The following is a 14432-nucleotide window of genomic DNA, read 5'->3' on the forward strand; positions in this document are numbered from 1 at the left end:
GACTGGGATCAGTCATCCGCAGAAAATTCCTGAAGTCATCTGGGTTGTTATCCAGTATCTCCTGTATCAGGGGCATATGTGAATAGAAGTCTATCCTTTGGAACCACTGCTTGGTCAAACAAATCCGATTCTTCCTTCTTCTTTCCCTTCGGTCTGTATTTGCAGTATCATTGCCATAAAGAAAAGCAACAAACCAAGAGCTTTCTGTTTATTTACTGTGGTAATTGTAGTAATTGTGCAGTTGTGAACAGCGTTAACAAACGTACACTATGCAAAAAGCTGTACAATAGAATGAATGGTGATGATGTATTTCCTTTTCCTGAATCTTTGTTTGTGGGTGTTGTGTGCGCTGTGGTTCAGCCTTTTATTTACATTTATTTAGCATATTGCTGCTGGGAGGCCATATATCTGCACAATGTGTAGGGAGCCACGATAGTTTGAGACGATGGTTATGATAGATAAAAATCACAGCTCGAACACTAAATTGTGTAAAAATTGTTTAAAACATCTGCAGTGTGTACACATGAATCGGCATGCTGTCTGGAACTTCAGTCATTGGTAAAATCACTAACGATATTGCATCGTTAGAAATTTTCTGTAGTGTGTACCAGCCTAACTGGTTACTAGTTGATGTCTACACTGTAATAACCTATAAGGTTATTTCCGAGCCGAAGATCATTAGATGATATAATTTGTTTACTGTTATTACTCATGAGTCAATCATTTTTTCATTAATTAGTATTCATATACAGTTTCTCCTCATGACTGCAACCAGTGTCAGTTTTCTCAATTCCCTTACATACTAGACAGTCATTAACTTAACAATCTCACCAAGTTACGCAATTTCCTTAAATAAACATAAAATACATGGAATAGCACATTTGTTGTATGCATTGGCATCAGCACAAATTAGTCATTTCAACATGTTTAAAGTTCAAATTTAAGTAGTGGGGTTTTATTCAATATTGGACAAAGGGCAAAGAAAATGTGACAACTGAATAAATTGTAAGTAATTCTACAATCCACCAAATTTAGTAACTGTAAATAATGAATTTAGATAGATATGAGTGAATCTTCCAATGTTTAGTTCACAGATATGGAACATGTATGGTGATTATGGGGTTACTGAGGTTTGTAAATCACACATACACACTTTTTCTGATGTTTTGAAATAGTGGGGATGAATGTAGTCTTCTAGGGTTATAAGCATCTTTGTGTTTTACAGTTGGCTGCACATCTAATGATATAAGCATATTTCTCCTTCACAAGCTGACCCCTGTTCCCCGTAAGTTGAGTAATGAGGAATTAAAAAACAAATGTGTAGGTTCCCACTAATTAAAATATTCTCGTTGTAGCTCTTGAGTATTTATTTGATCAAACGTTAATCTCTTCTATTCTAAACTCATCTTAAATGATGGTTGACATACAAATTCAAGAAGCATCAAATGCTGCAAGTAGGATTTTTCTATGCCTATTTGTAACATTGAACACCCTAGTATTGATAATTTTTACTTATGATTCCAAAGCTAATTGCACAGTTAGCTATGAATATATGATGTTGCAGTGAGATCCTCAGTTTACACAGATTAATAGACCATGGTGAAAGCAATTAAAACAGATCATTTTAAATTCATGAATCAGCAGCATCTGTGATCTAAGCAGAGGTTGCTATAATTTACTTTAAAAAAAAACCACACAGCTGAATAGCATTGAATTGTATGTGATTTATAAATGCATATTGTAGATGTCCCCTTCCCACTGCACAATCACCTTCCCATATGTTATAACTTAATACTATAAAATTGTAAATAAAGACCGACACATTTGTAATTTTGGCAAAATCAGGTCACAGTTTTAAATTAATAAATTGGTGGCAGAAAAAGCAAATTGCAGGACAGCTAAACCAACTGAATACAGAACCAAACAAGTAGATGGCCAAATGACCAGGTTTCCACTAAACTGTGCCTGCTTTATATCAGGGAGAGAAAAGGTTAATATCATGACACACAGAAAATAATCAAAACTACTGCACATGGTCACAAGGCTAAAGGTAGGGATTTTGTGCAGATGAAATGAGGCAGAACAGCAGCCAGAGAGGGTTTTCATAAGAAAAACAAAGAACACTCTCCCAATGAATTCCATTGGCTAGAATAATAAAAACGTATCCCTTAATTGACTGGTAAGTGTTTTGTGTATGTGAGCACAAGGTTTATGAGTTTAAGTCCATTCTGCCCTAGGGCCTCTCATAGTTACCTCTGTTCATACCACAGATGCTGCATTATGTTATAAAAACAATATTATTCAAAAACAGACACCATGCCCCCTCTCCAAAGGATCATCCAGCCCCAGTGCTAGATAGCTTGGGCTGCTTTACACTATAGCAGAAAGACCATGAGCATGAGGCAGGGCCGGATTTACCGCTAGGCAACCTAGGCACCTGCCTAGTGCCTAGCGGCTCTCTGGGGGCCCAGATGGGGCGGACAAGGGAGAAAAAAAATAAAAAAAAAATTGGCCCCTCCCCCGACTCGCGAGGGGAGGGGGCTTGCCGCGAATCGGGTGAGGGGCACAGTGTTAGAGCTAGGAGTAGGGGCTGGCTAGATCTCCTTCAGCGTAGGTACCCTGGCTCGTCAATATGACATCACAGGGTCATGTGATCCCAGCGGTCACATGGTACACACAGTGAAGGCGGGCTGCTGAAAGTCTATGTTAGCCGTTCAGGAGCTGCAGCATTTCTTTCGGTTCCTGGTTGTATTTGTGTAGAAAAAGGTAAGAAGGGGTGCTAGTGTCTGTGTGATTGAATCAGCGCTGGCACAGGGGGCATGTGTGATTGAATAAGCGCTGGCACAGGGGGCATTTGTGATGAAAGCAGCACTGGCACAGGGGGCATGTGTGATGGAAGCAGTGCTGGCGGAAGCAGCGCTGGCACAGGGGGCATGTGTGATGGAAGCTGCGCTGGCACAGGGGGCATGTGTGATGGATGCTGCGCTGGCAAAGGGGGCATGTGTGATGGAAGCTGCACTGGCACAGAGGGCATGTGTGATTGAATCAGCGCTGGCCCAGGGGGCATGTGTGATGGAAGCAGCGCTGCGCTGGCACAGGGGGCATGTGTGATGGAAGCTGCGCTGGCACAGGGGGCATGTGTGATGGAAGCAGTGCTGGCACAGGGGGCATGTGTGATGGAAGCAGTGCTGGCAAAGGGGCATGTGTGATGGAAGCTGCGCTGGCACAGGGGGCACGTGTGTAATGGAAGCAGTGCTGGCACAGGGGGCATGTGTGATGGAAGCAGCACTGGCACAGGGGGCATGTGTGATGGAAGCAGTGCCTGGCACAGGGGGCATGTGTGATGGAAGCTGCGCTGGCACAGGGGGCATGTGTGATGGAAGCTGCGCTGGCACAGGGGGCATGTGTAATGGAAGCTGCAGGGCATAGGGGGGCATGTGTAGCTAAAGGTGCTGAGCAGAGGGGGCATGTGTGAAGGTGCTGGGCAGAGGGGGGGCATGTGAGTTAGAAGTCTGTTTCCCACACGGCCCCTCCTCAGCCAACAATACCCTTACAACACTCACTATCTTTTCTTTGATATTCCCCATGACACGTGCTCATTATCTATTCCCTTACATGACCCGCTGCCTCAATCCTGACACCTCTTACCTCAAAATGAAAAGAGGCACCCTCTATATTAATATAATATGTGTGTGTGAGGGGCCAGTGTATGTATATTATGTGTGTGTGTGAGGGGCCAGTGTATTTATATTATGTGTGTGTATGAGGGGCTGTTTGTGGGAGGAAAATAGGTTTATTTTTTAAATGGTAACACTATTAATTTAATGTTGGAGCTGGTTGGAGGGAAATAGGTCTATTTATTAAATGTGTATGCTATTAATTTAATGTTTTGGTTGGAGGGAGGTCTACTTATAAAATGTGGGTGCTATATTGATTTAACACTGGGGCTGGTTGAAGTTTACTAAATTTTGTGTACCTATTTTTTTTTCCAAATAGGGCCTCCAACATTCCAGGATCCAGACAAGCAGCAGCTGATCTAAAGACACCAGCAGCCACAAACCGTGAAAGTGACGAGAACAGGTAGGAGAGAGCAGGGCAGTCTGCCAACTATCCTGAATCTGGTGGGATTTATATTATGAGGAGGTCTGACTTGTTTAAATGTTGCACTATGGGATTCATGCAGAAGACTGACATATTAACATGATTATTGCATTCCAGTGCTTTTTCATGTTTCTGTAGGTAGAGGGCTGCAGTCAGTAACTGTAGTGGCGGACGGTCTGTGACGTGGTAGTGATAGGAGACTGCTGTTTTTTTATTACTGGGCTTGCTAACCATGAACTGCAGTTTCTTGACATGTTAATTATGATTAATACCTAAGTTTGGTTATCTTGCCTAGGGCACCATGAGGTCTAAATCCGGCTCTGGCATGAGGTTCCCCAAATATATTCAATACCAGCACTTGACTAGTCAGCGCAAGGTTAGGGGCCACTATAGGGGGAAGCAAAAACAGTTTGCTCCCCACCCCTCCCATATCAGACTCATTTTGAAAAGCACTGGCACTCATCATAACCCCCCTGGATTGCTAGGGCAGGACAATAAACATGTCTGTGACAACTTTAGACAGGAGACTCAACAAAAAATAAAAAATAAAAATATACACATAAATGTACAATAAACTTTAAATGAATAAAATTAAAATCCCCAAATCCTTGTTCACTGCTTTATTAAATGTCAAATAAAGTCTTGTACTGATATAGTCCAAAACACCCAGAAAAATACCTTTAACAAATGACTCTACTCTCATTATGAACTATTGTCACAAAATGACTAACGTCAAGAAATCGCACTGTCATTTAAAGCTTATTTTAAAATTGTGTGGGTCTTAGGGATCCTTGTACATCATACTGGGAATATAGGGCTGGTCTGTGGTCCCAATCTTGGCAATTACCTCTGCTCCAATAGCCCAGGGAGCCCAGGATGAGCTCCAGTGATTTTCAACATGGGATTGGTAGTTTTCGAGAGGGAGAAGTTTTTGCGGTCATTCACCAGGTCTGCAGGGCTCAGTCAGTTTATTATAGTGGGGGATTTCTATAGCTCATGGTCTCTCTGACATAGTGGAAACCAGTACAATCCATCCAGTGCTATTTCACATTGAGGATTTGGGGAGAAGACCTGTTTATTTTTTATTTATTTATGTATTTATCTTTGTTACACAGTGAAGCATCTGTGGTTTGAGTGGTGGTAATTGTCAGTCACTTGCAGTTCACAAAAATAGCAATTTGATTTAGAAAGCACACTTTGCATGCCCTGCATACTTTTGATTCATCTAATATGAGTGGTACGATTCTGTCTACTGGTGGCAGAAAAAACAATCTTGCTATATAAATCCTTGTGCAATTAGCTGAAAAACATATTTCTGGTTGTGCAGATGGAGCACATTTTGATAAATCAACAGCGTGATCTGGTGACCCAAAGGCGTAGTGGTTTTATAAGCCACTATAAACCTGCGTCCTCTATTTATTGTCATTGTTATCATGGCAGGATTAAGTGCATGATGTATTGAACATGAGACTGGTGCTTGATTGTGCAGGTTGTCTCACCAAAAGTATTTCATCTGTTAATGACTTTTTATTTTTTATTTTAGAATTCAGTTTATTTGTTTTAATTGTCCTTCAACTGATTATATCTATCTGCTTTATTGCAGGTCTCCTATAATATGGGTAAACAGAAGCTTGCCTCTGTGGGGACTACAGGTAATTTATTACTTTGTTATTATATTATTTTTAAATTGACCTAGTATTGCTAGGAGTGTTCTTTCTAATGCAGTAAGACAGTGATTTATCACCAGTGGTAAAGCTTCCTCTTATTCACACATTTTTAAGAACACATCTATGGGGTACATAGAAACTGAGAATTTGATGGCAGATAAGAGCCACTTGGCCTATCTATTATGCCCATTTTTTGACCTATGGTAACCTCAAACTGTATTTAATCCTTAGTTATTTATAAGGATTTTCTTATTTCTATTCCAAGCATGTTTAAATTGCTTTACTGTATTAACATCTACCACCTCTGATGGGAGGCTCTTCCACTTATCCACTACCCTTTCTGTGAACTAATTTCTCCTAATATTTCCTCTGAACCTACTTACCTCCAATTTCAGTACATGTCCTTGTGTTCTAAATTTTCTCTTCCTTTGAAGAATGTTTCCCTCCTGTACCTCATTAAAATGCTTGTTATATTTGAAAGTTTCTATCATGTCGTCCTTTTCCCTTCTCTGCTTTAAATTAGACATATTAAGATCCTTTTATCTTTCCGGATAAGTATTGTGCTGTAGTCCATGCATCATTTTAGTTGCCCTTCTTTATACAGTCTATAATGTATTTATATTTTCTGGAGATTTGACCTCCAGAACTGAACACAGTATTCTAGATGATGCTGTACCAATGTCCTATACAGTGGCATTATTACTTCTTTCTTTCTGCTACTAATTTATCTCCCTATGCAACAAAGCATCTGACTTGCCTTCCTCATTGCTTTGTTACATTGCTTACCTGCCTTTAGAGGCACCTGATACAGTGATTCCTAGATCCCGTTCCTCCTCAGTAGTTTCCATTATTATGCCATTAATACTATATTTAGCCTTTGGATTTTTGAGACCCAAGTGCATGATTTTGCATTTTTTGGCATTAAACTCTAGTGGCCACACTCTTGACCATTCCTCTAGTCATCAGTATTTTTTACCCCTCCTGGTGTGTCTTCCCTGTTGCATATTTTGTGTCACCAGTAAAAAGGCATACATTGCAATGTCACCAATAAAGATATAAAAAGCACTGGTCCAAGTACAGATCCCTGGGGCAAAGTTGTTTTCTATATTCAGTTTAACATAATTACAGTACATTCACCATATTTATACTTGTGAATTCTAAACATTATTTACTTTTAGTTAGTTGTAGAGATCACAAGGATCCTTTTTTAACATTCACTCTGTCTACAAAGTACAGACTCTTGGTAAAAGTTGTGCATAACATTGTCCTGTTCAAATTATTACTTCTAGTGAATATAGTTATATATTTCACATAGTACTAAATCCCCCCCCCCCCCCCCCCCCCCAGGTCCAAGCAAAACATGATGATTGCAATTTAATTTGGGCTGGTAAGCACAATAATGTGATTTCATATTTGCATCATACTGTAGTGTCTTTCAGTGCACTTTATTGCTGCCTTAATCCACTTAATAAGTTTAATAGTGGCAGTTTGTTCTTCTTAATACTTTACACTATGACAAGTGAGGCTGTTAGGATGAACGCACTTAAAGGGCGACAGTGTTTGTAGCAAGCTGAACACTTATCTGAAGGGTTAACATAGTTTAAGTACTTATGTTTTAGCGTTTGTAGTAGGAAGGCACTGCGTTCAGCGGCTGATTAGTGGGCGCACAGGTAGTTGGTCGCAGGTTGCTGTCTCCTTAGAGGCACCAGTAACTCCTTTTTTGGTCCTTCAGTGAGGAGGGTCCCTGTCCGGCTCGGTGAGGGAGGGTAGCGTGAGTTTGAAAGGGGCAGTCACTCTGACGCCAACTCAGCGCAAGTTGTGATGGGATTTGTTCCCTTTGGTTTGCGGACTTACGGCGGTTTGCACCAGTCCCTATGTGATCTTGTGTTATCAGCTTGAGAGCTGTTTCGCAGTGCCCTTCTCTGCCACCATAGGTTTAGTTTAATAAAAAATCATAATAAAAGTTCTGGCAATTTTTAATAACTTATACATGTCTCTGTGTGTTTATTTGCATGCAAATGTTTAGAGTTTAAGGTTGATGTGAAGTTTATGGGAACATACACGGTGAGCCCTTTAAAGGTATAAGTGGTATTGTAGTGGTACACAGCCTCATTTATCTTTTGTTAGTGAGTTTACATACGTGAAAAAAGCAAGATTTATGTTCCTCGGGCTAAACATGTCTCTGCATCTTTTATTTACTTAAAGAACTGTAATTGCTTTAGAATGTGACTCTTTTATCGAATGACTTAATAATACTTTGTGAATAATATCTTAACCATTGTCTCATACCTTTAAATTACAGCAATTTCACAGCATTGTTTAGTATATTTAATTAACTCCACAAGTTCTCGAATTAAAACATGCACATGCTAATCAGTATCTTTAAGGTATCTACTTAGCTCCTCTTATATCGCTTGAGATTAACACATAAATTGATTACATAATAAATGGCAGCATATAAAAATATAAATCACTTTAAACGCACACTTGCTTTATTTTTTATTTTCCTTTGTATCTGTCAAATAGAAAAAATAAGAGATTACTGTGAAACAATATTCCTTCTGCTTTAGCTGGCTTTTATAAAGATGTTTCTAACTCTGCTTGCTATGCACTAGAGAACCATTATTATGGTCGATGCCCCATAATATCTTTTATCATTCTATCTAATTGATATCTCTCACAATACAACATAGTGGGGGCTTAGTTTAATGGTAAGTGTAATTTATGATATCATTGGGGGAGGGGTGGTATGACATCAGTGGGGCCATTGCTAGGTCAGATGAACCACAAAATACAGGCAGCATGCAGGTAAGGTTAGGTAGAAAGTGAATGTTTCCTATAGCAAACAATCAGATATGTACTTTTAGGGCCTGAGACATTAAGGTAAATAAGGCAAAAAAAAGAGTAAATGTTCTCCAGGATAAACCATATTACAATACAAGGGGTGTAAATTAGTTATTATTTTGCACATATGTTAAATACTGGCTATTGTTTTCATCAGGCACATAAATATTTGTTAGCTTTATTTTTACACTGAAATTTAAAGTTGATCTAGGACAGTGTTGGCTAACCTGTGACTCTCCAGGTGTTGTGAAACTACAAGTCCCAGCATGCTTTGCCAATATATAGCAGCTTTTTGCTGGCAGGGTATGCTGGGACTTGTAGCTTCACAACACCTGGAGTGTCACAGGTTAGCCAACACTGATCTAGGACATGCCTTACCCATAGTTGCCAACTCTCCCGGAATGTCCGGGAGACTCCCGCATTTTGAGAGAGTCTCCCGGACTCCCGGGCGAGTGTGGCAAAATCCCGGATCTGCCCACTTCCTAGTGAAGTGGGCAGAATTAGGTCACAAACGCCGCGATTCCTGGTGAATCGCGGCGTTTGGCCCCGCCCCCTCTGTCAAATGACGCATTTTGCGTCATGACGTCATGGGGGCGGGTCCAAAATGACACGGATTTTGGAGGCCCGCCCCCCCATGACGCCCACCTCCCCCGCAGGCTCCCGGATACCAACATTGTAAAGTTGGTAAGTATGGCCTTACCCCAACTATAAATCTGTCCCCATATTTTAAATTGATCTCCCCCTCCAATGCAACATGGTTTTGCCAAGGTCCAAAGTTACTGCTTTTTATGCTTTGCTCTCCTTAATGACTCAGGTCCTTAATGGCTAAATTGCGCCAGATTAAAGCTAATTACTAACTGGCTTCTAGAGCTTAGTGTACATTTACACCCAAATATCTTGTAAATAGCCCTAAGTGGGTTGGATAAAAACCCAAATATAGACTGCAGGTTTTGCTTAACTTACTTATGGGATAATTGCAGGAGCATGTAAACAAGGGGGAAAAACTACCTGTGAGTGCGCACATTCAAGTTAAAATTGCTTGATAAACAGACTATGATGAAAAAAAACTATTATTTGAATCTTTGAAACTTTACAGGATGAAAAAACTGTGCAATTTCAATCAATCAGAAACAGCATATATGTATTCCTCAACATAGACTAAAAAGTGATCCCATTTACATGGATAAACTGACAATTCTGGCCATAAACATAGCAGAGCTGTCCTCCCTCAGCCTTCTGTTTGGCAGTTTACAATGCTTTCTAAAGATTTATCCTATTGTTTACAGATAGAGATGTGAGTGCTAATATCTTGTAGTTATATTTAGGACCTTTAGAGATAGATATAAAAGTAATAATAGGGATTGTTTTAGACTACTTATTTCATTTCTTTTAAGTGACATAGGGGCAGATTTATGAAAGGTGAAGAACATTATTGCCAGCTAAAATGGGACTCATTATTGCATTGCCCAATACATATAAAGGGATACCGCCATCAATAAAATAAAATACAATATTATAATAATAATGATACTCTGTCTGGGATAACCTTCCTTAAGCTTTCTTGAATAAAGCATTTTTAATGGACTCATATTTTAAACTGTATAAATAATTTTTAAAATAAATCAAATATATTTTGTAAACTTTTTTTCACATTAGTGGAGCTGAAAGCATGTACACATTTACAAAGACCGGACCAGCAAATCTATATGTTAACTTTTATTGCTGCAGGCCAATATTTCAAAGGTAATATGTTTTTCATAAATGCCGCCAATAAATAATGTTTTTATTGCCGCGATAGGCATTAATAAAAAAAATAAAAAATCGAACTTATCTCCACAATCAGGGTTCTGATAATAAACCCCTTAGTGACAACAAATCAGACAAGGTAGTATTTCTGCCAGCAGACACAAATATAAAAAATGCAAGACCATTGTATAAAAGAAAGTTTGTGAGAAAAGCTGCTGGACTAATTGTTGTAAGACATTGCCAGTATTCAGAGTTGCCAGTGCATAAACAGCCCTAATGCTCCCAGTATTCATGCACTACTGGCTTGGAATAAAAAAAAAACATCCTTTTATTCATTACAGTCAATGACCCAACACTGCAAAGAGCTGAATATACAAATTCCTATTCAAATGTTTTCACTGAGTTTCAACAGAATAAAATACATAACGATACATATGAGGCTAAAAATACATATAGGATATCTAAGCCATATACTAGAAAATTAATTCAATGAACTGTCTTCGCTGTATGTGCAGTACTTATGTAACACTATTTCAAAGCCAATATCATAGAGCTTCAATTACTTTTTACATTGCTTTATTGCAATAGCACATGTTTATGTGTAATGATATGAGCTTAGAAATCAGTGACCTGGGCCTAGTGCACAAGAATGTAAAGGGTGGAACACATTTATTCCCAAATGCAACATCAATATCTATGTTGTGGATAGATGGGTTAAGATTATCTAGAATTAGAAACATTATGCAAGTGAAGCTCATGATATATATGTTTCTTAGGAAAAATACCCATGCCAGATAAAAAGCATAGGCTGGCCTTTACCAGCAAAAATTCTACACTGTGTTTTGAATTAAATGTAGTTTGATCATCCTCCACTTCCTCCTCTTAATATAGAATAAATGTGTATGTACTACCATTAACTTAATATCATTCCTGTAACTACTGCTGGTTATTAAAGTTAAAAATTAATCTTAAAACTGGACCTTTATACTGCAGTGCAACTATCCTATTACACTTTCCTGTTATCATTATGCAGGAACCAACGAAAGAATGAATTTCACACCATAACACTGAGGCCCCCCCCTCTGGTCATCTCAGGAGCAGTAGTATTTTAAAGTATAATAGCTGGGCAGATAATAAATGCCTCCCACTGCTTTTATGTATAGATGCAGGAGAATATTATCACTTCTGCCTCACAGCACTGGGGTCATGAGTTCGATTTCCGACCATGGTCTTATCTGTGTGGAGTTTGTATGTTCTCCCTTTGTTTGCGTGGGTTTCGTCCGGGTGCTTCGGTTTCCTCCCACACTCCAAAAACATACTAGTAGGTTAATTGGCTGCTATCAGAATTGACCTTAGTCTCTCCCTATCTGTCTGTCTGTGTGTGAGTGTGTGTCTATATTAGGAAATTTAGACTGTAAGCTCCAATGGGGCAGGGACTGATGTGAATGAGTTCTCTGTACAGCGCTGCGGAATTAGTGGCGCTATATAAATAAATGATGATAATGATAGGCACATACTATTATATGTGATGTCACTGTCAGACACTTACCCATGCTGGGTTAAGTTTTACTCTGCATAACCAGCCAATAGGATTCCGCTGGGAGGTGTCCTAGTATCCACATAAAGCTGGCTCCCAGGGGATGCTGGGTTATCTCTGTTTCCCGCATAGTCACTGATCACGGATCCCCCCTCCATACTTTGAGGTTCTAGGGCTGGTCTGTATGACCAATTTTCTTTCCTCGTCCAGGGAGGCGAGAAAGCAGTGACTAATCGATGGTGCTACCCTGTTTGACCACACGTCCCTTTTGAAGTAACATGACTCTTGGTCCTATTGTGTGGAGGGTCCCTTGGCGGCTTTGTGTGGGCATGTCAATGTCAAATCCAGAAGGGGAACTGTTACACTGATGCCAGATTTAGAACCGGCCATTAGTAAAGATATGATTCTTGGTTCAGTGGTAAAAGTGATTGTCTCCCACGGTTTAAGATTGGTTGTTAGCTGACTGCCCTGCTCTCACCACCACCAGAAAAGATATGAAGATAATAATAACTAACAAAATAAACTGCAACCTTATTTTGACAAAAATATTATGAGCGTCCGTGTCTTTTTTCAGGTTTATTCGTGATAATGCACATACATACAATGGTCGGAATGGTGCAGGAAAGGAGAGATATTATACTATGCATTTTATATGTGATCAACACTGATCTTCCTTCTCATCCTTGAAAAAGCAGCAGCAACATATACAATACAAAAATCAGTCTCTGTTGCACAGTGAATCAATGGACAAATATGAGGTGAAGAGAGAGAAACTGTTTGTCCATTAGCATTTTAATCACTGTAGGCTGAGAGATCAGAGGTGAGGTGAAGAGGGTGGAGCAGCCATGACCTGACAAGAAGCGACAGAAGCATCATGATGATTTAGAAATTATGCTGTAGCTGCTGAAGTTAGGTAATCTCTTCCTCTACAGTAGTACAATTAATTAAAGGAAGGCGTTAAGTACTAGGCCTGAATTTTAAATTAATATTTATTACAGGTTTGGCAATTTTACATTAAAAATGGTTATTTATTCCTATTATTACGTCAACCTCCCCCACCCCCCCAGTTTGGAACTCTCCAAGAAAAAATGTTGTAAACTGCCTGTCACTAACGCCCAGCCTGTCCCAGATACAGCAATCTAAAAAGCTGGCCGTGATTGGTGTTACCTTAGTTAACTAACAATAAATACACCTTTACTGCCACCACAAAGGATTTATTATGGTGCCCTTATGGTCATCAAAACCACTTATTACATTTTCACACTTAAATCGCATACACATGTAGCATGAGCCTTTCTGGCTTTGTAAGTTCACAAAGATTCACTGAGAAATACACTATATTTAATATGTTTAATCTGAAAAACATTTCCAAGGCTTATTTATAAAAAGGTAATAAACAGACATACATTAGGTTGCACATAAGTTTCAAAAAATAAAAGAGGAAAGAAAATCAGAGTACTACTTACGAGGTAGTCTTGCAGTGTGTGAGGGAACACAAAGAAAAGGTTGGGACATTTCAGTCTTGATAGACCCCTCATGAAATGCACAGCTTATTGTCTAAGGCAGAAGATTTTAAACCCTTCTTACAGGCTCTTCTCCCCATCTTAGGAATTTACACTTTCAGTTAAGTCAGATTGATTCCCAAAATGACACATAGTTTTCCCAAAGTAAATTATCTATCAATAAGATATATGTTTGGATACCTCAGGGAATCTCTCACCTCAGATCTTTCCGCCTGGCAAAGCCAACTCCTCTGCATACACAAACTACTCAGATATCTGTCTTTGGGCCTGGCTACTTTCAAAAGACCATTGACACTTGCCTAAGTCAGACTCAGTTGAGTCAACCAAATACACTTTGAACGGTTACATAAAATATTCACATTGTTATACATAAAATCAGCAGAAAATAACAATCAGTCATTAAATTTACTACATTATCGCCACACTGCCTAATTGCTGATGCTCCCCCCCCTCCTTTCTTGTTACCCACCCCCTTTTTCTTGAAATAAAGATATGAGACTTGTTTTGTAGAGAAAAGAGGTCACAGCTTTTTTTTTAAAATCAATATTTTGAAAGGTGGTAAAGAAAACAGCAATACATCCATCAGCTCCAGCCATAACTGGAATTATCACAACCAATAGAGGGGGCCCTCATTGCCTTCTGGCACCTTAAGGCCTGGGTATCACCCCCCACCCCCCTTTATACTGGCTTCTTACAAGAACCCTTATAAGGGTGGTTCAAACATTTTTGCCACACTTTCAAAGGGGGATTACCTATGGCCGCCACTTGCACTTCCCCATGGTCGCTGACTGCAGTGCTTTTCTGCCTTACTTTGCCTCATTTGCTAATAAAACACATGTTAACATACAATCCAACTTGTAACCCATCTGTGGGGTGGGTGAGTAGGAATTAAAAACAGTGCATCCATCAGCTCCAGCCATAACCGTAATTATCACAACCAATATGAGGGGGCACTCAGTGCTTCCTTGCAGCTCCAAGCCTGGGGATCCCACTCCCCTTTTCCCTGACATCTTA

General features: G+C 39.5%; 1 protein-coding gene across 4 annotated transcripts in view; it reads left to right on the plus strand.

Annotated features, from left to right (window-relative positions):
- KCNT2 (potassium sodium-activated channel subfamily T member 2) overlaps positions 1-14432 on the plus strand; it is a 614388-nt gene that overhangs the window by 256480 nt on the left and 343476 nt on the right. For all 4 annotated transcript variants that reach the window (XM_075182645.1, XM_075182644.1, XM_075182642.1 and 1 more), the window contains exon 4: positions 5705-5753. In XM_075182645.1, the coding sequence (XP_075038746.1) occupies positions 5705-5753 (49 nt within the window). The remainder of the gene's footprint in view (positions 1-5704; positions 5754-14432) is intronic.

This window comes from Mixophyes fleayi, chromosome 8, assembly GCF_038048845.1.
Source record: "Mixophyes fleayi isolate aMixFle1 chromosome 8, aMixFle1.hap1, whole genome shotgun sequence".
In the NCBI taxonomy this organism is placed as follows: domain Eukaryota; kingdom Metazoa; phylum Chordata; class Amphibia; order Anura; family Limnodynastidae; genus Mixophyes; species Mixophyes fleayi.